This window comes from Eurosta solidaginis, chromosome 3 (genome assembly GCF_040869045.1).
Source record: "Eurosta solidaginis isolate ZX-2024a chromosome 3, ASM4086904v1, whole genome shotgun sequence".
In the NCBI taxonomy this organism is placed as follows: Eukaryota; Metazoa; Arthropoda; class Insecta; order Diptera; family Tephritidae; genus Eurosta; species Eurosta solidaginis.
Window position 1 is genome coordinate 198454523 of NC_090321.1, and position 24631 is coordinate 198479153.

Here is a 24631-nt window from a genome sequence, read left to right on the forward strand (position 1 = left end):
AATTTGAGGAGCGAGCAAGTGCTATTGGGGAGCACACAACAAAGTTAGAGCGAGGGTAGCTAGCAGAGCGAACAAAGAGCGTGTTTATGGTTAAAGCGCTCGAACGTGTTAGAAAACAGAAAACATATATAATTTTTTCAAGTTTGAATTGAATATTGTTTTTCCAAGTACCGTTGGATTGTTTATGTGCGAAAAACGACGCAATGCAAAGTTGAATTGGCTAAAACGCCGTCCTGGACTGAGTGATAAATCGTTGGGACCATTTTGTTTGTGCGCCTCTAAATCATCGGGGGATAACGAACGTGATGTATAACTGCCAGATGTTCTCACGCCAACACCACCACTACCACCACCACTAACATTTTCACCATCAGTTGTTTCTATATTAATTATAAGGCGTGGTAACAATGCATGTGGTGCCATTTCCGATTTGATTCTAGGCGTGGAGAGTGCTGAGTTCGGCGTAGTAGACTTTAAATGTTCTAATGTGCTGGAATTTAGTACGGCCTGTTGTTGTTTCAATGTGTCGACTGTAGTCGTCGTCTCTTCATACATTTCATTGACTAATGGAAAATGTAAAGTATTCATATCTCGTATACCAGTATCATGTAATCCACGTATAAGGGCACTGATCGTTTGATTATAAATAACATTTTGTCGACCGACTACTGCAGCACCCCCACCAGCACCACTGTTTGTTGTGATAACGGTTGTTGTGGATAAGTTGCTGCTACATATCGAAGTGTTATTTACTGTAGTTTTTGTTGTAGTTATTGTGCCATCTGACAATTTGTCATTGATATTACTACGACTGCTAATTTGACTGGATGCAGAAGGGTCATTTTTCTTCATTATTTGTTTTTTGAAAACTTATTTGTTGTTGGTTGGCAAAAGTTAAATGGATCGGTCCTTATTTTTTTTACGCACAAAGTCAAAATGTCGAATTTTAAATGTTCATTTATATGTCGGTATGTACATATGTATGTAGGTAAGTTAATAATTATATTGCTGTTGTTGCCAATTTTATTTTTCGGTTGGTTGTTTGGTTTTTGTTGTTGTTATTGTTGGTGATCAGTAAAAATGCATGAAAGCAAATATAAAAAATTGAAGGGAGGACACCCGCTTCAACGGTGTTTGGTCGCTAAAATAGAATACAGGGAAATGTATGAATATATTAATGTTTGTTGTTGTATATTGACTGGCGTTATGTGGCCAGCTTTAGCACAAAGGAGTAAAAGAAAGTCTGCTTAATATTTAAAATTAAAATGCGTATTTTTGTTGAAATGTAAAGTTTGAATGCAATTTGGATAACATTTTACGAAAGATTTTTACAGAGAAAATTGGTCATGCTGGTGTGGAGATAACTAATAGCGAATTTGCTTATAGAGAAATAAACATAATAAGATTAGGTGGCAGCCCTACTCAGAAATATTTTCTTTCGATTAATCGCATATTGTAATAATTTCGTTCATATATTCAAACAATTTCCTAAACATGGCACCTTTAACACGAAGCAAGAAAGCTTGGCATGTTTAAGATTTATACAAAATTTCAACCAAATACATAGGTTAAGCTGTTTTCGATATATAAGCGGATATACAAATAAGAATATCTGTATAGTGTTGTAACGAATTTTGGGAAATTCCGCTTATTCCAAACCTTCTGCTAACGTTCGAATCGCTAAACTATAGAATAAATAACTCCAATATTCAATAATGCAAAATGGTCTTTATTAGACTACTTTGGGAGTAGTACAATTATACTTCACTTCGCAACTGATAGCGTGTTTAAATCAAACTGATTGCTGACTACTCAGCTTGCGCTGCTTTTATACTCTCCGTTGCTTCATTCGCATATTTCTTCTAAAGTCTAGACGTTCCGCCTTCTAGAACTGCTGTATCTCCTGATTGGTAATTGAGCTACATGTAGATGTGTGAGTAACAACTTCGGCTGTTGACTACATCTTTGTGTGAGTTATCTCTTCGTTGCCTTTTATATGTATATGTGTGTAAATCATGATTGATGTGTTCATGTATATACGAGTGGCTTCCTCAAGTTTTTTATTGTTGCGTGATTATTTATTTAGTATCAGCTTAGTGATGCTAATATTCGTTACAGTATTTATTGACATCTCAGGGGCTTGCGATGACAAGAAACATCAGCTAGCGAAGAAGCTATGATTGGCAAGGATATGAACCCCAAGGATATGAGCTCATTTGCTGTGTGCTATCTATGCTAAAGGGAAGAAAAATCAGTTTTGAGCTGGGATTGACAACTGAGTCCAAAGTGGCCACAAGGGGATGCCCTTAAGGAGGTGTCTCCTCTTTTGTGGACCCTGGATTTGACACACAAGGGTATGCAGATGATTAAGTAATATGCATTACAGGGATGCACTCGAAAACAATATCTATTCGCATGCAACAGCCCCTGTCTACCAATTGTCCTAGTACAAAACTGTCCTAGTGCCTTTTACACGGAGAAGAAAACTATCCATGTTCGAACAATCCCTGGAATGTTCATCTAGATGCTACTTTGAACAAAGCAACAAGAACTTTCTTTGCCTGCACTCGACTCTATGGCAAAGCAGCCCCCATCTCCCAAATTGTATACAGGACATTTAATACTATTGTGAAGCCGATAGTCGCAATGCTTCCTTAGTTTGGTAGCCAAAGACCATTCAAAGAAGATCAATAACAAAACAAAACAAACTGTATCGACTAGTTTGTGGTAGTAGTGCTAGTGTACGTAGTGGATTAGTGGGAATACCTCCCTTCTCTGTTCTAATAACGAAAGAGACAACACTTGCTGCACTTAGACTTCAAAATATCTCTGCGTTAAAGAGCAGGAACGTGATAGGGCATATGCAAGTAATGAGAAAATTCAAAGTAAATTTGTATTGCAACTACGTGATGCAATGTCCCCTACGAGCAGAGTCTCACGAAATTTCAAGATATCCATAGTGGGTAGAACTCTTTAGGAAACAGGGAGTCCATATACTGCCCCTAACTCAGAGGTTTCGTTCATAGATGAATCAAAATTTGATGATGGAAAAACGGGAGCTGGCAGCTATTGCTCGAACTTCAGGAATGGGATTCACTTTTTTTCAGGCAGAAATCCGTGTAATAGAAGTTTGCGGTATAGAATGTCCTACGAAGAGGCTTATCCTCGAGGAGTTTCCTCATTATGTCATACAGCCAGGCAGCCTTACGCGCCTTGCAGTCTTACAAAATTACTTATTAGCTAGTAGATGAATGCATTGGAGTCCCAAATTATCTAGGAGCCAAAAAAAGGTTTTGTTAGGATGGGATTAGGGGCAGGCAGACTACCTAGCCAAACAGGATGCTTTAGCATCATTATATGGTCAAGAGCCCTCCGTGGACTCCCAAAGGCATAAATTGGGTAAACCGTAAGTACCTGGGAGGCAAAGCATTTCAGCCGAAACTGGATAGAATGTCCGGTACAAAGGCTGTCAAATTTTTTATAGTTCAAGCGACAAGAGTATCAGCCAAACTCATTAATTTACACAGATAAGACCTACGAACTTTCACTGGTTACTATTCGGCACACTGTAGTCTACGATATCACCCAAGTAATTTAAACCTATCCGATAGACAAATCTGTCCCGTTTGTGAGCTGAAGGGTGAAACGCAGGTTAACATCTCTTCCATCTATTTTGAACTGACCGGCCCATGAGGACCTCACATAGACTGAATGGCGTGACTCTTAACCGCTTCGTGATATAAAGTAAAAAGCCTAATGAGGCACCTAAATACATTAAAAGTTTTCATATACAGTAATAGGCAAAAAGGGCAAGCACAATGGTCTTAAATAAAGCTTGCAGGGCATCGGAGCCTAACAATAATAATAATAAATATAATAACAATAATAATAATAAATATACTAATAATAATATCAAGTAATAACAAGTAAGTAAGTAATAATAATAACAATATGTATAAATTAATATTAAACCAAATAAAAATAAAATAAATATAATAACAATAATAATAATAAATATACTAATAATAATAACAATATGTATAAATTAATATTAAACCAACTCAAAAATATTGATATCGAAATGTGGCATAAAAACCTTTTGTTTATACCAATATTGCTATCTGTTAGTTTTTGTTTTTAATTTAAAATAAGCAGCAGCCTCAAAGTTAAAAAACCTGAAACCTACTATCTGTCATCCAATTAAGTCAGGTTGTTTTTTTCAGATAATAGCTGATAAATAAAGAAATAAAAAAAAATAAAATTACATGGTAGCCTAGGGTGGCAACAGCACTTAGAAATATTTAAATGAGGTGGCAACCTTGTAAAATAATTCTCAGTGGCAACACCTAGATTAGTACTGAGTATACACAAAAACTCACAAAAAAGGACTTACTAAAATGAGGAAAATATTTCCTAAAACATTTTTCTTTGAATTGAGGACAATTTTCAATTAAATGAGTAAAAGTCTCTTATATTTGTATAAAACTTTTCATTATTTGAGGGAAAGCTTTTCTTCATTGCTATCAATCAAGAATGCAGTTTTTTTTTTTTTTTGCTTAGAATTAGTTTAAAAAATTTATCAAAAATGTATGAAGACTCAAGGTTCGATTCGAGCTCATGGTTATGGGAATGTCAAACAAAGTACATAATTGACAATAAACAAATCCAGAATTATCAGTGATTTGCAACAGATGGCGCAACGCTGATTAAATATAGCCGGTAAAGAGGAATAGAAGTAGCAATTTATCAGTCAAACCACCGCTGTATAGCTAAATGGGTTAGCGCAGCGTGCCTAAATAATATTTACGTGTACGATCTAGCTTAGTGAATAAGAGCACTCGACTGTAAAGTTGAGCATATCCACTAGAAATCCAGTGCCAGTTACACAGTTTAATTTTTAATTTTGTTGATTTTCCTACAGGGTGGATAAATGATGTATATTCGAACGATTTTCCGTCATATCTTCTCAAATTTGGTTTCGAGACAAACCAGTTTCGGCGTTGTGCCATCATTTTGAGAACTAAAATCGACACTGGTGATGACACAACGCCGAAGCCGGTTTGTCTCGAAACCAAATTTGACAGGGGATGACGATAGATCGTTCCAATACACATCAATTAATTTTTAGTTTTTTCTTATACAATTTTCTCTATTTTTAGGAAATTTGGTCTTGTAAACAAGGAAGAAAAAGTTTTAATAAAAAAAAAATGGTTTTGTTTTTCAAGATTTAGGGAAGGAATCCACAGCGGGATATCGTATGCCATTTTTTCTTATTTTAATAGCAATTTTCCTCGTTTTAAGGACAATTTTTTTGAGCGTATATATAGAACAATTGATCGGTTATTATTTTTTAAACTCGGCAACCTCACTGAATGTTAGAAGAGAAACATGCTACAAACAGCCAGAGTTGTTTATAAAATCAAGAATATTTTTTTTTTAGATCTTCCAAAAACTTTTTACGCTTACTTTTGTTACGAAAAATTCGCACTTCATATCCGTAATAATATTGTGACGAATATTAGCATCACTAAGCGATACTAAGTAAATAAAGGCACAACAACAATAAAGCAAGCTGCCACTCTTGTGTACATCAAATCAATCATCATATACGCACATACATACAACGCAACGAAGAGATAACTCACTCACAGATGTAGTCATCAGACGCAGTGTTACTCACATATACACACGCATATGGCTACAAACTACAATATATGTAAATGGCTGGTAACCATGCATAAAGTTCGCGAATTTACTAGACCTTAGGAGAAATGGGTGAACGAGGAAACCGAGAGTATAAAAGCAGCGTAAGCTGAGGCATGACTAATCAGTTTTGATTTAAGCACGCTATTGGTTGTGAAGTATAAGTGTTATTGTGAAGTACTCTCAAAGTAGTATAATAAAGACCATTTTGCATTATTGAATGTTGGAGTTATTTATTCAACAATTTATCGATTCGAACGAAAGCATAAGGTTGCAAATAAGCGGACTTTCCCTAAATTCGTTACAATCAATGCGCAAAAAAATGTGAAAGTCGGATTAAAATCACTCACTTTACCTTTTACTAGCGACTGTGTTCACCGGAAAACAATTAAACATAAATCCCCGAACGGGCCGTTAAATTATCCTTTTGAAGCCATGCCAAAGTTATCCAGAAATAGTCCTGAACCGATGCTTAGAACGTTCTCGAAATTTTATAGAGTTTCCGTCTAAAACAATTCTGATACTATCACTAAATAGTCTCAATTATCCAAAATCATCCCGAAAACCAATCCGAAGATCGACCTTAAAACAGTTCCAATACGGTCGCGAATTAGTGTCCAAATAATCTTTTAAACAAATCATACCTAATTCTGAAATGGTCTCCAAAGGGTCCAAATCGCGTTTTTTTTTAACTGGTTTGAAAAAAATTGTAAAAGATATGGAAACAAATGCTGCGCCTAGTTAATCCGGATCAAATTTCAAGCATAAAAAAAAACAACTGTGGTCGGCTTCTAATTGGATGCGATGCACTGCAGACAAGAACAAATTTTTGTATTGTAACAGTAACTTTGTAGTAAGTAAACTATTTACAACTGAGGTGATTTGACATATAATAACTAATTTTTGGTTGTCATATTATTAAAAGGAAACTACCTCTGACTATTTTTTGGTCATTGTAGTTTGACACTTTGCAAAGCAAATAATCAAATAATAATGAACGTGGGATTATTGGAAACCAACTTATATCCCGAAATTTTCAGTACTAAATAGTTCACGCATCTTGGATTGTCATCCCTAGTATGCAACTCATCAATTAAGCCCATCAAACCTCTAGTTGAAAGTAACCAATCAATCATCATCTGTGCATATTTATTAGGGATGGCGCTTCCGGAATTGCGACATCCCGATTTTTTTCAAGTCTCGAGAGTTGCAAGATTATTTCACTTAAAAATGTTTATTATTCGTACGCGTTAGTTTCTCGTAAGGGTTCAAACTTATAAATTATTGCGAATTTTTAAACTAACTCTTTTAACACTAGTAGCACAAATATTTCGCTTTTAAGAGAAAAATTACCATATTTCATATTAAACAAAATATTTTATATAAGAAGTTACATATTACTGTATGTTTCAAATTTCCGAAAATGTATTCTACCAAACCAAAATTTAGTTGTTGTTGTGCTTTGAAATAACTATTATAAACATAAATTCTATGCCAGCATTACCTGTAGCGGATGTCACTTCTGGGGAACCTTTCGGGCAGGGTCGTACCGTGACTGGTGCGAGCGGTGCGGTGCACTCGGGCTCCAGCTTCCAAACCCCCGAGTCGCAAAAGTTTCACCGCAAAATTTATACACTAAATTATGGGAAAAATTTAATTTTTTATTTATTTTATTCGAATTCTAATCCAAAAGCAGATATCGGGATGGACGTCTAGGTTAGAAATTGAGTAAAATACCGTATTCTACACATACTAAACGTCGATTTAGACCATCCACTAAAAATTCTCGGATTCGCCTTGGATTTTGAACTGTGGATGAGCGAAAACCGACGTTTCGAATGTGCCGAATGAGCTACTATTAGTGTCTGAAAATTATCAAATTTTCAAAGATGTTAAGCCCACAGCATAATATAAAAATATCCTACAAGCAAAACCTTTTGTGTCGTATAACCTTTTTTTTAGAAAAAGGGCCTTCTGTGAATTTTGCACAAGGGCCCCACGACCTCCGGTACGGCCCTGCTTTCGGGGATCTCGAAAATCCCGAGAGCCAAAAAATATCGGAAGACGTCATCCCTAATATGTTTACTCTTATGTATGTATGCTTTCTACTAGACACGAAAGCTTAATCACAGGATCCCGGAATAGTCCCAAAACTTAACCTGCATAGATTTCCTTATGGTTTTTGACAGAAATTGCAACATTGCATTAATGAATTTGCCAAAAATTATCTTTAAACAAATTTTTGCACTTTTAGGTTCGAAAATCTCAAAAACTTTGAGTGCCGGGATTGTTTTGACTCAGATTTGTGTTCACCACGTTGCAGAAGCATATCTCGAAATCCTGAGCCAATCTGCAAAATCTGAAACCAATAACAAAAATCTTGCCACCGATTTGCTCTTAAAAGGGGATATTTGTTAAACAAAATTAAATTATTGAATAAATAAATTAAAATGCTATTTCAACAATACGGGATTAAAGTCCATGACCGGGATCGTCCTCCCTACTAGACACATATGTATGTGCATTCGACCATACGATATATTCCTTTCAAACAAGCTGATTTATATATATTCCATTATTATGTTTTTATTGTCCCAATAACCGTGGATCATAGTGATATGATCTTGGAGAAATATGACAGCTCTATATTGATTAAATACATTTCTACATACGGAAAACATTTGTTGAATGATATGAGTGAGAATGAAAATCACAAACATGACCTACAATGAAAAAAAAAATGCTCGAAAAAAATAGCGCGGTATCCATATCACAAAAAATGCTATTACAGCAGGGAATAAACCATGTAGCTCTAACCGTATTCAACCTTTATAAGGCATCTCTACTGCTCGGCTACATTCCAAACAGGTTAACAGAGGTTAAGGTAGTATTCATACTCCTCTCGTCGTATCTACCAATTCGTCTTATTTCTTTTCTCCTTAAGGGTATAGAGAACATTTTGGATCAGCATATTACGGAGGACAACCTTAACAAACTCCCTCTTTGTATACTCAATTTGCCTATCAGTCAGGAAAATCAATGAAGACTGCTATTCATAGCCTTACGAAAAAAATGTAAAGGCTTTGGAGTCTTAAAATACAGCCCTCTGCGCTTTTATCGACATCTCATTTCCCTTTCGATAACACGACACATCAAGATATCGAACAAGCTATGATTGGCAAGAATATATGCAAGCCCGATGATCATTCGCTGGAGGCTATCCTCGTTAAAGAGAAGAAAAATCAGTTTTGAGCTGGGTCAATTGTGGCCACTATGATGCCCTCAAGGCGGTATACTCTCTTCTCTCTTGTGGACCCTAGTCATAGACGACCTCATTCAGTTACTGAAAGCCAATGGATTTGCCACAAAAGGGTATGAAGATGACTTAATAATCTTAGAATCCATACTCCGACTCTGACTCAGAGGTCTGGTTCACGGATGTATAAAAATTTGATGACGGATAAACGGGAGCTGGTATTTATGGGACGAACTTCAAGAAATCGCTACCAATGAGATGCTACCCCACCATTTTTTAGACGGAACTCCATGCAATAGAAATTTACGATAGAGAAGAGCAAAGAGAACTACCCTCGAGGAGTATTCGACTATGTCATCCATATTTAGCGGAAAGGTTTTGGTTGGATGGGTTTACTAGGAAAACCATTGTCGAGGTCAATACGCGTCTTTTGACACCTCTCTCGATATTTTTGGTAGCGTATTAGCAGTCGACCCCTCAACTAGACTTTTACCGGTTCACATTGTCTGCGAATGCGTCCTTTTAGCTAGGCAGATACTCTCTCATCTAGGTGGCGTGACACTTAATCCCCTCGTAAAAAGCCTGAATAGGTACTTAAATACATTAAAAGCTTACACATACAGTAGAAAGCTGAACTGACGTGTACAATAGATCTGAATAAAGGTCGCAGTGCATCGTGAACTAATAATAATATTGTGTGGATACCGCACTTTACCTATAAAAATTGTATCTTCAATTATTCAATTGATCAAATAGTTTTTATGCTGAGCAAATGCGTTCTGAGCTCTTTTTAAATGATAGGCTTTATAAATTTGTTTGGCAATTCACAGAGAACATAAAATATTGATCGTAATTGGTATCCTAAAACTTCGTTCCCAAAACTTTATATTTCAATTCTTTCAACTAGTTATATTTATTGCTTCAATACCTGCATGTCCGGACTGGGATTTGGTTTAAGGCGTGCTTTAAACATTGTTGCAAAGCTTTTGCTGCGTTTTGCTTTTTTGCCACTCGTTTCTTCTTCTCCTTCCGTTAAACTAATACAATAAACGGAGGGAACTCTCGGTGTTTCACTTAGAATATCAATTTTGACGGTTTAGTTTAAGCAAGATCGATAACAGAAACAACTTTTAATATAACAATTTTAAATAAGTTAACGGTAAAAGAGTCGCAGTATTAATATTTCTAATTGCTTAACGCTGAAGATATGTGATGATGCATGAACAAAATTGAACTGGGAGTTGGTACAAAATTGTGTCTACATTTAAATATCAGCGCATAGATGCCGCAAACTAAACAAAGTAGATCAAAAAGAATATAAAGAAGTAAGGAAGTCTAAATTCGGGTGAAACCGAACATTACACACCCAGCTGTACACTTGAAATGCTGTTTTTGTTTGTTTTGTATGCTTAATAGTGTTACAAGGCTGCGCAATAAGACATATACATATGGTTCTATTCTGAACTAATTTTTCTTCGAGTTATGGCTCCCGAAACATAGAAAATTGTTTAGTCATAAAAGGGGCGGCGCCACGCCCATTTTTTTAAATTTCAAGTTTTTCCTATTTATTGTTATAAATCCACTTGGGAAATGAAATACCATTGATATAAAGTTCTTTTTTGCAAAGATATAGCTTATTTTATTCATCCACGACCCTTTTAAAAATCTTTTATATAAAAGTGGGCGTGTTCCTTAACCGATTTCGTTAATTTTTCTTCACAGCATTCCTTATAGTAAAGGCAACCTCTCTGCCGAATTTTGTTGCGATAGGTTTAACGATTTTTGATTTATGATTAATAATATTTGTAAAATTATTTTAGACCAGTGGGCGGTGCCACGCCCATTTTAAAATTTTTTTTCAAATTTTTATCAAGTCTCAATATCAGTCCATACGTCATTTTTCAACATTCTAGGTGTATTATTTAGTAAATAATCAGGTTTTTTGTGTTTTCCAAAATGTTATATATATAAAATTGAGCGTAGTTATCATCCGATTTCGCACATTTTCAATACCAATCTATTCTGGGTCCAGATAAGCTCGTGTACCAAATTTGGTGAAGATATCTCAATATTTACTCAAGACGGACAGACGGACGGGCATGGCTCATTCAAATTTTTTTTCGATACTGATGATTTTTATATATGGAAGTCTATATCTATCTCGATTCCTTTATACCTGTACAACCAACCGTTATCCAATCAAAGTTATAATACCCTGTGTACAGGTACAGCTGGGTATAAAAATGAAAATATTTTTTAACTTATTAATTTGCTTTAATAATATTGGGGTTTCTCTTAATTGCTCAATAAACATCCAATTTTTTAGATAAGAAAAGCAATTGCAAGTTTCTTTGGTATATATACCTACATTTTTTGTTGTTGTAGGGCGAATAGCTTTAAAGATGTGCAAGTAAACGGTAGAAAATATCTGTAAAATATCTCGAAGTGCATAGAAAGTGGGGTAATCGACTTCCTGTTTACAATACTGTAAAGAAAATCCAAAACCCAATACATATAATCTATTTAAATTTGAGTTATAAGGATTCGTTTCTATTGGCCTTTTATAATGAATTTCTACTTTGCAATTTTTTTTGTACTACCTTTATATTAGGTCGGTTGAATGTTTGTCCGCTTTTCATACAAATCTTGCGATCGATTTTTAAGTAACTTCTCATTGAGCTACAAACGTGATTCTTTACACATAGGTTAGAACACCGTGACAATGCAACAAAAGGAAAAACATCCGTTAGATGGTGCACGGATCGAAATAATTAGATGAGAATTTGAAAATTTTCAATCCAGCTTTTAAGTACCTTCTCGATGAGCTAAAGCTTGAAATTTCAAACTTAATTCAGAGGTCGATGACAGCCGATGACACAATACAAAAAGATTCGCTATAGGGCGCACGGTTTGAGATATTTAGAAAAATCGTACGAAACGGAGGGAATTTTGGGATTGATTTGTATGTAAGTTCTCATTGAGCTACAACTGTAAAACTGCACAGACGCCGAGAAAATTTAAGAAAAGGAGAAAAAAATTCCGTTAGGTGGCGCACGGATCGATTGATATAGATAAGAATTTGGAAATTTGGTGTTTTGAGGTCGATTTTAAGTAACTTCTCATTGAGCTACAAACATGAAACCTCAGACAGGTCCGTGACAAAGGAACAAAAGGAGAAAAAAATCCGTTAGGTGGCGCACGGATCGAAAAAATTAGATAATAATTTGGATATTTGAAACCGGGTTTTAAGTAACTTCTCGATGAGCTAGAGGCTAAAAATTTAGAGCTTAATGCAGAGGTCGATGACAGCCGATGACACAATACAAAAAATTTCGCTAGGGGGCGCACGGACTGAAAAATCAAACGGAACGGAGGGAATTTTGGGATTGATTTTTATGTAAGTTCTCGTTGAGCTACAAGCGTAAAACTTAACAGATAGGTTAAGACACCGAGAAAATGAAAGAAAAGGAGAAAATAAAAATAAAATAAAAAACTTTAAGCGCTTCCTTTATATAAATGGATAAAAATCAGCGAAAAATGTTTCCTTATATAAAGACATATTCTTGCTAAACTTTGATTTTTAAATTTTGACATAGAAATTGCAAAAATATTTATGAGAAGTAATATCAAATACAAAAGTTAATAAACTAAGTAAAAATATTACATATTTTTTTTGTTTTTTTTATTGAAAAACATAAAATTTAAGCAGATCATTGTTTTTAATTGAACATTGGGCTTCACGTGAAGTAATACCATTTATGCATAATGTTATTTTAAATTTGAACTATGAGTTTTGTCATTCTTATGTTGTTGAAAATGATTCAATAAAAATGTCAATTGATGAAAGAATGACCTGCGATAATCATGAAGAGGCTGACACAAAAATAGTTCACCACGTATGTAAGCTCGAAACAAATTCCAAGACAAATGTTCTTATTAAAACTTGTGATACAGATTTTTTAATAATCATGTTAGGAAACGTGGATCACCTTCAAATCGATGACCTTCATATTTTCATGGAATATGGCACCGGTAAGGCAAAATTAATTATACTTCGAGTTAGGGTCGTCTTTATGCGCAGTTAGCCAGGTATATCATTCATTAGAAGGGTGCGATTATAATCCATCTTTTTTTCAAAAAGGCAAGATAAAACCATGGAAAATCTTACAGAAAAATCAGGGTTATCAAACAGCATTAACAAATCTTGGAGTTGCCCACATATCCGGTTAGCGAGAGGAAATATTTGAATCTCTAGAAAAATACTTTTGTGAAATTTATGGCTTCTAGAACTGCATAGACATAAATGAAGCAAGGTTTCAAAAATTTTGTGCTGTTTTCAAAGCCAATAAAAAAGATGAACCGTTCAAAAAATTATTTAAAAAAACTGTGACCCCTCTGGATTGCAATCATGGGATTGGCATGCCTCCGTGTAAATCCGAATTATAGCAACACCTATTAAGATCACAATACATAACTAGTATTTGGCGTAATGCGTATCTACGTTATCCTACTTCTTTGAAGCCAGACAGAAACAGATGGAAACAGAATGATGATCACTAGAATTTCATTGGTTTAATGGAGATTGTGCTCCAAATTCAGTAATTATCAGATAGATATCAATTACAAAAACCATTGTATAAAGCAATATGAGCAAAGCTCGCTAATTAAATACATATGATCATATTGATATAATAGTAACAGCGGAAGTATTAAAAACAAATACTGTAAAAATCCTGATATAATAGTAACAGCGGAAGTATTAAAAACAAATACTGTAAAAATCCGAACAAATGTTACTAAGCTTTCAAAAGCGCGCCTAAAAATCATATCCACACCATTAGGAATAAACTACATACAGAGTGTATGTGCCTACATGGTGATCAAAAGGAATATAAACAAAAAGGCAACTCTTAGAGACCAATTGTACAGCGAACAACGGGACATTCATATGGCTTAGCAGCTAAAGGCTTGCACTGATATGAATGTTGGAGATTCGAGTTCAACGCTCAGCTCCCGAAAAGCTAGCTGATGAAGAAGTGCCCTAGTAACCATCGCCGTTTGTAAACTTACAATTTTCCTCTAATATCAATTACAAAAATTGTTTAGTTTATCAGTTAATAATTATTAAATATACTTTTATTATTATTCACAGATAATTCCGATGACTTCGAAGATGACGAGTATTCAAGCTGTGACGAACAGTACGATGAAGATACAAATTCAGATTTCGAATAAAAAAAATCAATATGTTTTTTACTTTTACAAATACATAGATTAAAAAACAAAAAAAAAACATTATGTAATATTTTTACTTAGTTCATTAACGGTGTGTAATTAATTTAATTTTCAAAGTGCCTCAAAACATCTTTTCAACTAAAAAAATTATTTTGCAATCACCTGGCAAAGTTTTAGACCCAACCAAATAGTCTGGCTTATTTCATTTTATATTTTTCAAATATTACATAGTAACATATTTAATTTTCAATGTGCCTCAAAAACATTTTTAGCATACAAAAATTTATTTTTTTGTTATATTCAAGGGTTCTTTCAGCCCCGCCACCCTTAGCCAGTTCTGCGTTTCTATATTTAGATACCATTAAAAAAGCATTGTACATAATTATCATTGTGCCTCAAATACCTGCTCAAAAATGCTTACCAGCTCTCCTACTAAAATGATTCATAGATGTTATGAAATGATTTCGAATAAAAAGATAATAAGCACAATTTCTTAACATCTCCTTTATATACACTGAAAGAAAAAGCTGGTAAAATCAACCGAATAACGGGTCAATTCAACCCATACTTCCGTCAGTTTTTATAAATCGAAAAAAGCTGTTAATCAACTTTGCACAAATTGTCGACTATGAACTGATTGTTTCAACAGTCATATCAACAAAAAAAAAGTTCAACAAATGTAAACCAGAGCTCTGTAAAAAAATACAATATTTACGAGGCTCAGACTTTTTTCTAATTGAAAAATCTTTTTTCTTAAGATTTTGCTGTTGCCTTTTCCAACCCTTGAACCTAAGATTTTCGGTGTGGTAGGCGTAGCACGCTACCATCACACCACGGGGTCTGCCTAGCTTGCTCTTTTAACTAACAATTATTAACGTCACCGTAAGAATATAACACAAACTGTTAAAATAACAGATTTCCGTCAACATTAGGATAAATGTGGCTATTGGTATGACAGAGTTAGGCGCCGTGAGCGTAAATTTCTCTTTAAAATAAGCTGTTGCATTAGCATAATATTGACAGATATTCGATTTTGTAATGACCAATGAAATCAGTTTTTTTAGTAGACAAATCAGATAGATTTATTGATAATCTATTATTTTTACAGAATATTGTTAACTTGCGACCCAGTTTTTCTTCTGTTGAAATAACTAATCAATTTTTTTTTCTTGACACAAAACTCGGTGGAATTAACCATAATGCGATCAATTTTACTGAATACCTGTTAATTCAAGAACCACAAACTTGATTTGTTGATTTTACTAGCTTCATTTCTTTCCGTGTAAATGGTTCAAAACGTTGGGAAAATGTAACCTTAAACACAGACGTTGAAAGGGGCTCTATCTGCCAGGAAACACACGCATAATGTTGATGGATTTTGATTTTGTAATTTTAACAAATTGTAACAAATTGTAAACAGCTTATCAAAATCAAAACTATAAAGGTAGAGCGCAGTTACCGAACAGGTTAGAAACTTCGCTGCAAAAAACATATTAAACACCTACCTTTATAGCTTTTTATTGCTAAGGTGTTTATAATAGCTATTGTTCAAATTTCAATATCAAAATTTATTACCATTATGTCTGTGTTTAAGGACACATTTGCGGCTGCTTCGTTTTAAATCATCATATATATTAAATATTTCTAATTGCTGTTTTTATGTACGGGTCCCTTTTTCGCTCTTATTTGGAATCCAAATCTATAAATAAAGTTGAAGCATAGACACAGAAAAATGGGTTATGCAGATATAAAAAACAACAACAACTCCAAATGGATAATAAACAAGTTTCAAGTTACATCGAAGAAAGTGGTAAAGCTTAAGTCTAGTATAAAGTTTTTGTTAAAGTGCAGAAAATCTTAACTTATACCTAATGTTATTAAAAATTGTACAAAATCTTATAAACTATTTGTATATGAACGAGACATACATCAAAACATAGACAGAACGTTAGACAAATATACACACCATTATCATACAAAAGTATTAAACCTACTTCTTAAACACAAACACAACATACTAAAGAGACAAAATAAGCGATTGGATGACATAACAACAAAACTAAAGAAAGCTTTGAGTGCAGATGATCTACGAGAATTTATGGAAAATGAAGAAAACGTCACAAATAAACTAACAACATTGGTACAAAATAGGCAAGTGGCAAAACATGAGAAATTAAGAAACAAACAAAATAGCATACTTACTAACAACAACCACGAAGATTGGTTTGTAAACAAAACGACAATCGACTTCCCACAAGATATCAAGCGCTTCTCGCAAAGGGACCGAAGTTCGCGTTACCGGTAAAAAATCAACGTTTCCCACTTTTCCAGTATATTGCTGACGGAGAGGAACTTATACAGAGTAATAAAGAGACACAAGAAGAAGCACGCACTAAACTCACGCTTTTAATAAAAAATCATACAACAACTAATAAGGAAAGTGCAACAGACCGTGCAATATTAGACACAGTGGAACAGACGCAGAAATTTCTAAGCAAAAATGACAACATTAGAATTTTACCATCGGACAAGGGAAACAAAACCGTAGCTATGGACATAAATGACTATAACAGCAAAATGGGTGATATTTTAAATGACTTGACTACTTATCGTATTCAAAGACAGGATCCTACATCAAGGTTGCAAAATAAAAATAACAGTCTCGTAGAGAAACTTTTTAAAATCGGGTGTATCTCAAAAGCTGAAAAGTACAAATTAACCACGACCACCGCGCTAGCACCCAGGATTTATGGAGTTCCCAAGATACAAAAAGAAGGAACGCCACTCCGACCTATTTCTTCTGCCACTGGTTCACCATCATACGGTTTGTGCAAATATATCGTGAATATTTTAAAAAATGTAACGGCCAACTTCACTTGCAACATAAATAACACATACGAATTTAAAGAAAGAATTAATAACACATTTATCTATGATGATGAAAAACTCATCTAATTTGACGTGGTGTCATTGTTCCCAGCATACCAACAAATTTAGCATTAGACATAATTCGAGAAAAATGGGCGGTTATAAAAGAACACACTAATATACCCAAACAAATTTTCATGGAAATACTTAAATTTTGCATTGAAGAAACCAGATACTTCAAATTTAATTATACGGTATATACAAAATTGAAAGGAATGCCAATGGGATCCCCTGCATTCTCAGTCATAGCGGATATCATAATGGAAGAATAGCTCAACAAAACGATGGAAAAGCTAAGCCGTAAACCAAGAATATTAACCAAATATGTCGATGATTTATTTGCGATCATACGGGAGGATGAAGTACAAAATACGCTAAACATATTAAATTCGTTTGACAGAAATATTAAATTCACGATAGGACTTGAAGAAGAAAACTCATTTCCGTACCTTGACTCTATTATAATCCGCAGAGGAAATCAGCTAAAACTAAAGTGGTATCGAAAAGCAACAGCATCCAAACGAATCATCAACTTTCATTCGAAACATCCCAAAACGATGATAATAAATACAGCAATGGGCTGTATACGACGTATGTTGCAGATAACAGACGAAGTTTACCACAATGAGATTAAAAAAGAAGCAAAATTACTGTTAAAAGACAACGAATTTCGGGAAAACATGATAAAAACACTATTAAAAAGAGCCAAATTTACAATAAATCAACAAGACCGTGAAAGCCCTAAAAAAATTTTCAAATCCGTCACTTATGTACCTCATTTATCAGAACGACTAGCGAAGTCAGATTGTTATGATAAAGAAAAAGTAAGAATAGCCCATAAGCCTACCAACACTCTGAAAACCATGTTAAACAAAACTAAGTCAAAAATACCACAATTAGAAAAAAGTTATGTAATTTATAAAATTCCATGTAACGGCAATAACCAAGAACCTTGCAAAAGTATGTATATTGGCACAACGAAATCAAAGTTAAAAACCAGACTAGCACAACACAAGTGCGACGTTAAACAGTGCCATTATTCAAATACACAAAAAACTGCACTTATGGCACACTGTGCAATTAGCGACCAACTTCACCCAACTTCGAAAAAGTAGCAATATTACAACAAGAACAACACTACAACAAACGATTTACACTAGAAATGTTACATATAATTAACACTCCACCAGACATTCGGCTAAACTACAAAACGGATACCGATGGCGTTGCTCACCTGTTTCGTCATTTACTAACGATCAAATAGACAGTGTTAAGCTCCACGTCAAGTTATAAAGACGTGCAAAGAAATGTATGTATATACAAATATTGTTTATGTTTTGACTTTGTTTTTGGTATTATTGCATTACCGACAGTTGCTATTGTACGCTAGATGTCAGCGCAAGCTGTAAGTTTTAATTTATTGACGGCAGCTGCTATTATACGCTAGATGGCAGCGCAAGCTGTAAGTTAATAGAACAGCTGATTTCTGTTGATATTAGATAAGAGAGTTTTATATTGGTTGCGCAAGATGCGCACGGGTCAGGCTCGTTTATATTGTAGCGAATTTAAGAAATTCTCGATAATTCTGCAATTCTGTTATCGTTCGAATGTCTAAACTTTCGAATAAATAAATGCAAATCTTCTGTAAATAAAATGGTCTTTGTTAAGAGCACGACTATGGTATTAGATCTTCACAATTTTATGTAACCACGTACTTCGCTTAAAGCGTGTTAAAATCAAACTGATTAACCTTCGCTCGAACTGCGCCGTTTATATACTCTTAGTTGCATCATTCGCCTATTTCTCCCAGGGTCTAGACTTTCCCTAACAGCCTTCTCCATTATTAGTTTATTTACTTGTCTCATACCTCTGCATTTCATATTCCACGTTGCCTTCTATGTATACATATATATGTGTATATGCCTGAGTTATATGCGCTCTTTATTGCTAAGTACATGTATGTGTGGCTGTTTTCTATTTCATATGCCTGCCTTGCTGTTGTTGTTGTTGTCCAGCATTTATTACTAGCGGCATAGTGACATATCGAAATTGCTGATATTTGCCACAATATAAAGCACCTAGCGTAACTGTTTCTCCTTTCGTTGCATGCCACGGTGCCCTAAACTGAGGTAAAGTTTCAAGTTTCTATCTCATTGAGAAGTTAGTAAAAAATTGATGGTTAGCTTCCACATGCTCTAAATGGATTTTCTTCATATCTTTAAATAGCTCTTCCTTGTCCCATATAGAAAACTTTTGTATTCTAAATATTAGAACTTAATAGGTCTCTAAGCTATATTCAGATTTCTGTCGCGAAGTTCCTTAAAACTCGAAAGAAAATTTTCCAAGTTCGGGCGACTTTTTGAATTTTCACGATCCCTGGGCTACCTATCAAACATTTTTCCCAATCATGTTGCTTTGTCATCGGGTTCTGATGTGTGCTCCAAGTTTAAAGCATCTAGCTCTACTGAAAGCTACTCACAAATCGGTCCCAGTATTCCACAAATTCTAAATTGATTTTCTAAAAAATTTTAATATCTCAAATCCTATCTCATAAAGAAAACTCATTTAGCCTAAATATTACAACCTAATAAAACACGGAGCTTTGTTCAAAGTTTCAGATCTCTGGCTTGTAGGGAAGTTGCTATAAATTCGAAAGCAAAATTTCCAAATTCAGAAGTGTTAAAAGGTTATCGGTTTTTGATGTGTTGGAAGTTTCAAGACTTCAGCTCCCCGGAAATTTACTCAATATTCCCAATTTTTAATGATATTCACGTAAAAACATAAAAAAAAAGCTAACGTAAAGGAAGTAAGACACATGAATCACTGATCACTGATGAGTAGTGGCACGTCTGGGGGGTATGCGAAGTATGAACGCGATATTGTCAATTCGCATCGAAATATTTGCATACTTTTAGGCAGGTGATACGATCAATCTCCCACTTAAGTTATGTATGTACATTAAGCTGGGTCATTTATTAACCTATATCGCGCCATCGATTTTTCGATAGGTTTTGGGCTTAGGAAAAAAAGTTCAACTAAGCATATCCAAAAAAATAATTTTCAAGCCTGCAAAATTTGAGTTTTTTGACTTTTTTTCTTTGATTTTTATGGTTTTTTTCATGACCTACTTAAAAAATTTTCATTTGATTTTAAAATTTTCATGTATACCCTGTCCGACTCAAAATTGTCCGCTAAAAACTTTGGCGCTAACAGTTTTTTGAAAACAAAATATTTTTTGGGTTTTGAGGAGTGTTTTTGTGAAATTTATTTTTTCGCCATTTTTTTTAAGGGTTTCTTCAGAAAAGTGCAAAGTGTTGCCGAAGAAAACGAATTTGTCTCATAGTTCCTATCCCACTTAAAATTATGCGATAAAAACGTTGGGATTAACAGTTTTTAAAAAAATTATTTTTTTTTTTTGTTTTCGGGACTTGTTTTGGTCGAAATCGATTTTTTTCATTTTCAAGGCGCCAAATCATTTTTTATGTATATGTTTCCGTTAGACCCACCAATAAGTATACCAAAATGATCAGGGGACGAGCTAAGTTGATTTAGCCATGTCCGTCTGTCGGTCCGTCCGTCCGTCTGTTGGTTTGTTTGAACGCAAACTAGTCCCTCAATTTTTGAGATATCTTGATGAAATTTGGTAGTCCCAAAAACCAAAAAAAAAAAAAATTTTTTAAACTGTTAATGCCAACGTTTTTATCGCATAATTTTAAGTGGGATAGGAACTATGAGACAAATTCATTTCATCGGCAACACTTTTGCACGTTTCTGAAGAAACCTTTAAAAAAATGGCGAAAAAATAAATTTTTTCACCGAAACACTCCTCAAAACCTAAAAAATATTTTTTTTTCAAAAAACTGTTATCGCCAAAGTTTTAAGCGGACAATTTTGAGTCGGACAGGGTATACATGAAAACTTTAAAATCAAATGAAAATTGTTTAAGTACAATGAAAAAAACCTTAAAAATCAAAGAAAAAAGGCAAAAAACTTAAATTTTGCAGGCTCGAAAATTATATTTTTGGGTATGCTTAGTGGAACTTTTTTTCCTGAGCCCAAAACCTATCGAAAAATCGATGGCACGATATGAGTTAACTTTCGTGTATGCAAATCAACCCAGCTTAATGTACATACATACGTATCGCACACCTAGATAAATAGGGAGCCAAGTCAGAAATCTGAAACTTTAATGTTATACACACCCCCGCCATTGAATATTAATATTGAATATATGTGTACAATAGGGCGATGCTTATAAATCAAATTACATATTTTTTCCAGTCTCATACCTTCAAACGTTAATACCAAGACAAAAATGCACTCTTAATACAACAACTACAACAAAATGCCACACATAAATTTTGGTATCGAAAGGGGGCTATTAAGAGGTGTTCAAAGTTAAGTCTTTTCTATAGAGAATCGAAAAATTCAAATATACTTTTTGATTTTCATAGCCACAAAATCGATAATATTTTAGAAGGCTATGAAATACCGAAGTTTTGGTCCTGATCGAAATCAATTGAGTCTTCATAGCGTAATCTGAACTTGAACCACTGAGCAACACGTCTTAACTTAATTTAATATAGAAAAAAAAAATTAATTTAAATTTGAATAGAGAAATCTTAACCTTGGCCGCTGCTGTTTGGCACCTCGTACAAGTTTCCAATCGATACAAACAATTTTGACTTTGGTCTTATCATTTGAAGGGGCGAGTATGGAAAGAATCGTTTATTTAATAAATACGATTTACTCTAGTGAGAACTAGAATTAATTTTGGGATCCAACATTAACAGCGGGAACAATGGCAGTCGGACTTGAACAGAGTTCTGTTCGCTACGACCAAAAATCAGTCTCTATAAATTTCTCAACATTCTGTCCTGATGTATGGCTCGGATTCATGATTTTCGGCAGAAGATGCAAGTCACTTGGAACAAAAAAAACTTCGGCGAAGGAAAAAACGTATTCCATACCGTCACCCGTAATAGGAAGCAGGCGAAGTGGAAGACTGAGCTGGAAGGGACAGGTGGAAGACTTGACTTAACTACGTGGTCGCAATTAATGTCAGTCGGCAAGGGTGACTGTTGTAACTTGCAATCGAACAACGAAAATCACATAGGCCATTAAGGGCTAAGTAATAAATGGTGATGATAAACTCAGACGAACCTCCGCCTAGACGAGATTCATAACAGGAGGAATTTGGACAAGCAGGAAACTGATATTTTTTTTTAACAAGTAAAAAATAGTCTGGGACAAGTAAGAATAAAATAAAAAAAAGAAATTCATTTGGCCATGTCCGTCCGTCCGTCTGTCTGTCCGTAAACACGATAACTTGAGTAAGGTTTGAGGTACCTTAATGAAATTTGGTATGTAAGTTCCTGGGCACTCATCTCAGATCGCTATTTAAAATGGACGAAATTGGACTATAACCAAGCCCACTTTTTCGATATCCGAAATTTCGAAAAACCGAAAAAGTGCGATAATTCATTACCACAGACGGATAAAGCGTTGAAACTAGGTACGTGGGTTGACCTTATGACGCAAATTAGAAAATCAGTAAAATTTTGGACAACGGGAGTGGCACCGCCCACTTTTAAAAGAAGGTAATTTAAAAGTTTTGCAAGCTGTAATTTGCAGTCGTTGAAGATATCATGGTGAAATTTGGCAGGAACGTTAGTCCTATTACTATATGTGTGCTAAATAAAAATTTGCAAAATCGGATTACGAACACGCCCACTTAAAAAAAAAAGTAAATTATGTCAACATTCAACTCCAGTAATGATATGGGGCAACAAAATACACAAATAAATGAAAATTTCAAAATGGGCATGGCTCCGCCGTTTTTCATTTAATTTGTCTAGAATACTTTTAATGCCATAAGTCGAACAAAAATTTACCAATCCTTGTTTTTTAAGGGCATAGCTTCTTTGACGATAACTGTTTTCTGCGAAAATGAGCGAAATCGGTTGATGCCACGCCCAGTTTTTATACACAGTCGACCGTCTGTCCTTCCGCTCGGCCGTTAACACGATAACTTGAGCAAAAAGCGATATATCTTTATTAAACTTACTTCACGTACTTATCTGAACTCCCTTTATCTTGGCATTAAAAGTGGTCGAAACCCGACTAAGACCACGCCCGTTTTTTCGATATCGAAAATTTCGAAAAATGAAAAAAAATGCCATAATTCTACACCAAATACGAAATAAGGGATGAAACATGGTGATTGGATTGGTTTTTTGACGCAAAATATAACTTAAAAAAAACTTTGTAAAATGGGTGTGAAACCTACCATATTAAGTAGAAGAAAATGAAAAAGTTCTGCAGGGCGAAATCAAAAGCCCTTGGCATCATGACAGGAATACTGTTCGTGGTATTACATATATACATAAATTAGCGGTACCCGACAGATGATGTTCTGGGTCACCCTGGTCCACATTTTGCTCGATATCTCGAACACGCCTTGCCATATACAACTGACGGCCACTCCCTTTTAAAACCCTCATTAATACCTTTAATTTGATACCCATATCGTACAAACACATTATTGTCACCCCTGGTCCACCTTTATGGCGATATCTCGAAAAGGCGTCCACCTATAGAACTAAGACCCACTCTCTTTTAAAATACTCATTAACACCTTTCATTTGATACCCATATCGTACAAACACATTCTATGGTCACCCCCGGTCCACCTTTATGGCGATATCTCGAAAAGGCGTCCACCTATAGAACTATGGCCCACTCCCTTTTGAAATAATCTTTATCACCTTCCATTTTCTACCCATGTCATACAAACACATTCCAGGGTTACCCTAGGTTCATTTTCCTACATAGGGAAAATCACCTTATTTTGTGTCCGAAGCTCTCAGCTGAGTATGTAATGTTCGGTTACACCCGAACTTAGCCTTCCTTACTTGTAAAACTCTACTCTGTTTTTTTGTCCTTCTGGAAAATTCGGTTAAATTTTTTAAAAAACTCTGTTTACGATTTGAGACATTGAAAAACTTAGTATCCACATCAATGAAAGCGAAAAGTCCGTATGAAACAATGCTCAAGGAAAATGCATACTCATTTCATTAATAGAAAACTCATATGCTTTTTGCTACCTTTTTCTAAAGATTTGCACAGGGGAACACTGGTTTCCCCAAAAAACATATGTGCGTATCATTATTTGTAGAGCAGCGACCCTGTAAGAACACAGTTGATTAAATACCACAAGAATAAGTGACTGTATTTATAAGTTTCTTCAGTGGAATTTGCAATTCTTTTTGAGCAAAAGTGTTCTTGTTTTCTTGTTTAGAATATTTTCTTTGACTTAAGTGCATTTTCAATTCGATTATGTCAACTTTAACCCACTTTCTTCTGATGTATTGCTGAATTTTATCATTATGTCACAGTTATTGGCTACTGCTATTTTTCGCACAAGGAATATATGCGAAATTTTTCTTGGGCGTTTCGAAGACCTTACGAAAAGTAAGCTTATTTCTGGGTTTGGATTTTTTTTTTTCA

The 24631-nt window shown here is 34.6% G+C and overlaps 1 protein-coding gene across 9 annotated transcripts in view; it reads right to left on the reverse strand.

Annotated features, from left to right (window-relative positions):
* Arms (Ankyrin repeat-rich membrane spanning) overlaps positions 1 to 24631 on the reverse strand; it is a 200218-nt gene that overhangs the window by 112035 nt on the left and 63552 nt on the right. For 3 of the 9 annotated variants that reach the window (XM_067774548.1, XM_067774550.1, XM_067774549.1), the window contains one exon: positions 172 to 1141. The exons of 5 other annotated variants lie outside the window; for them this stretch is intronic. In XM_067774548.1, the coding sequence (XP_067630649.1) occupies positions 172 to 852 (681 nt within the window). In that variant the 5' untranslated portion in view covers positions 853 to 1141. Of the gene's footprint in view, positions 1 to 171; positions 1142 to 9887; positions 10165 to 24631 lie in introns of those variants that run through there. One more of the 9 variants, XM_067774557.1, reaches the window with a different exon arrangement.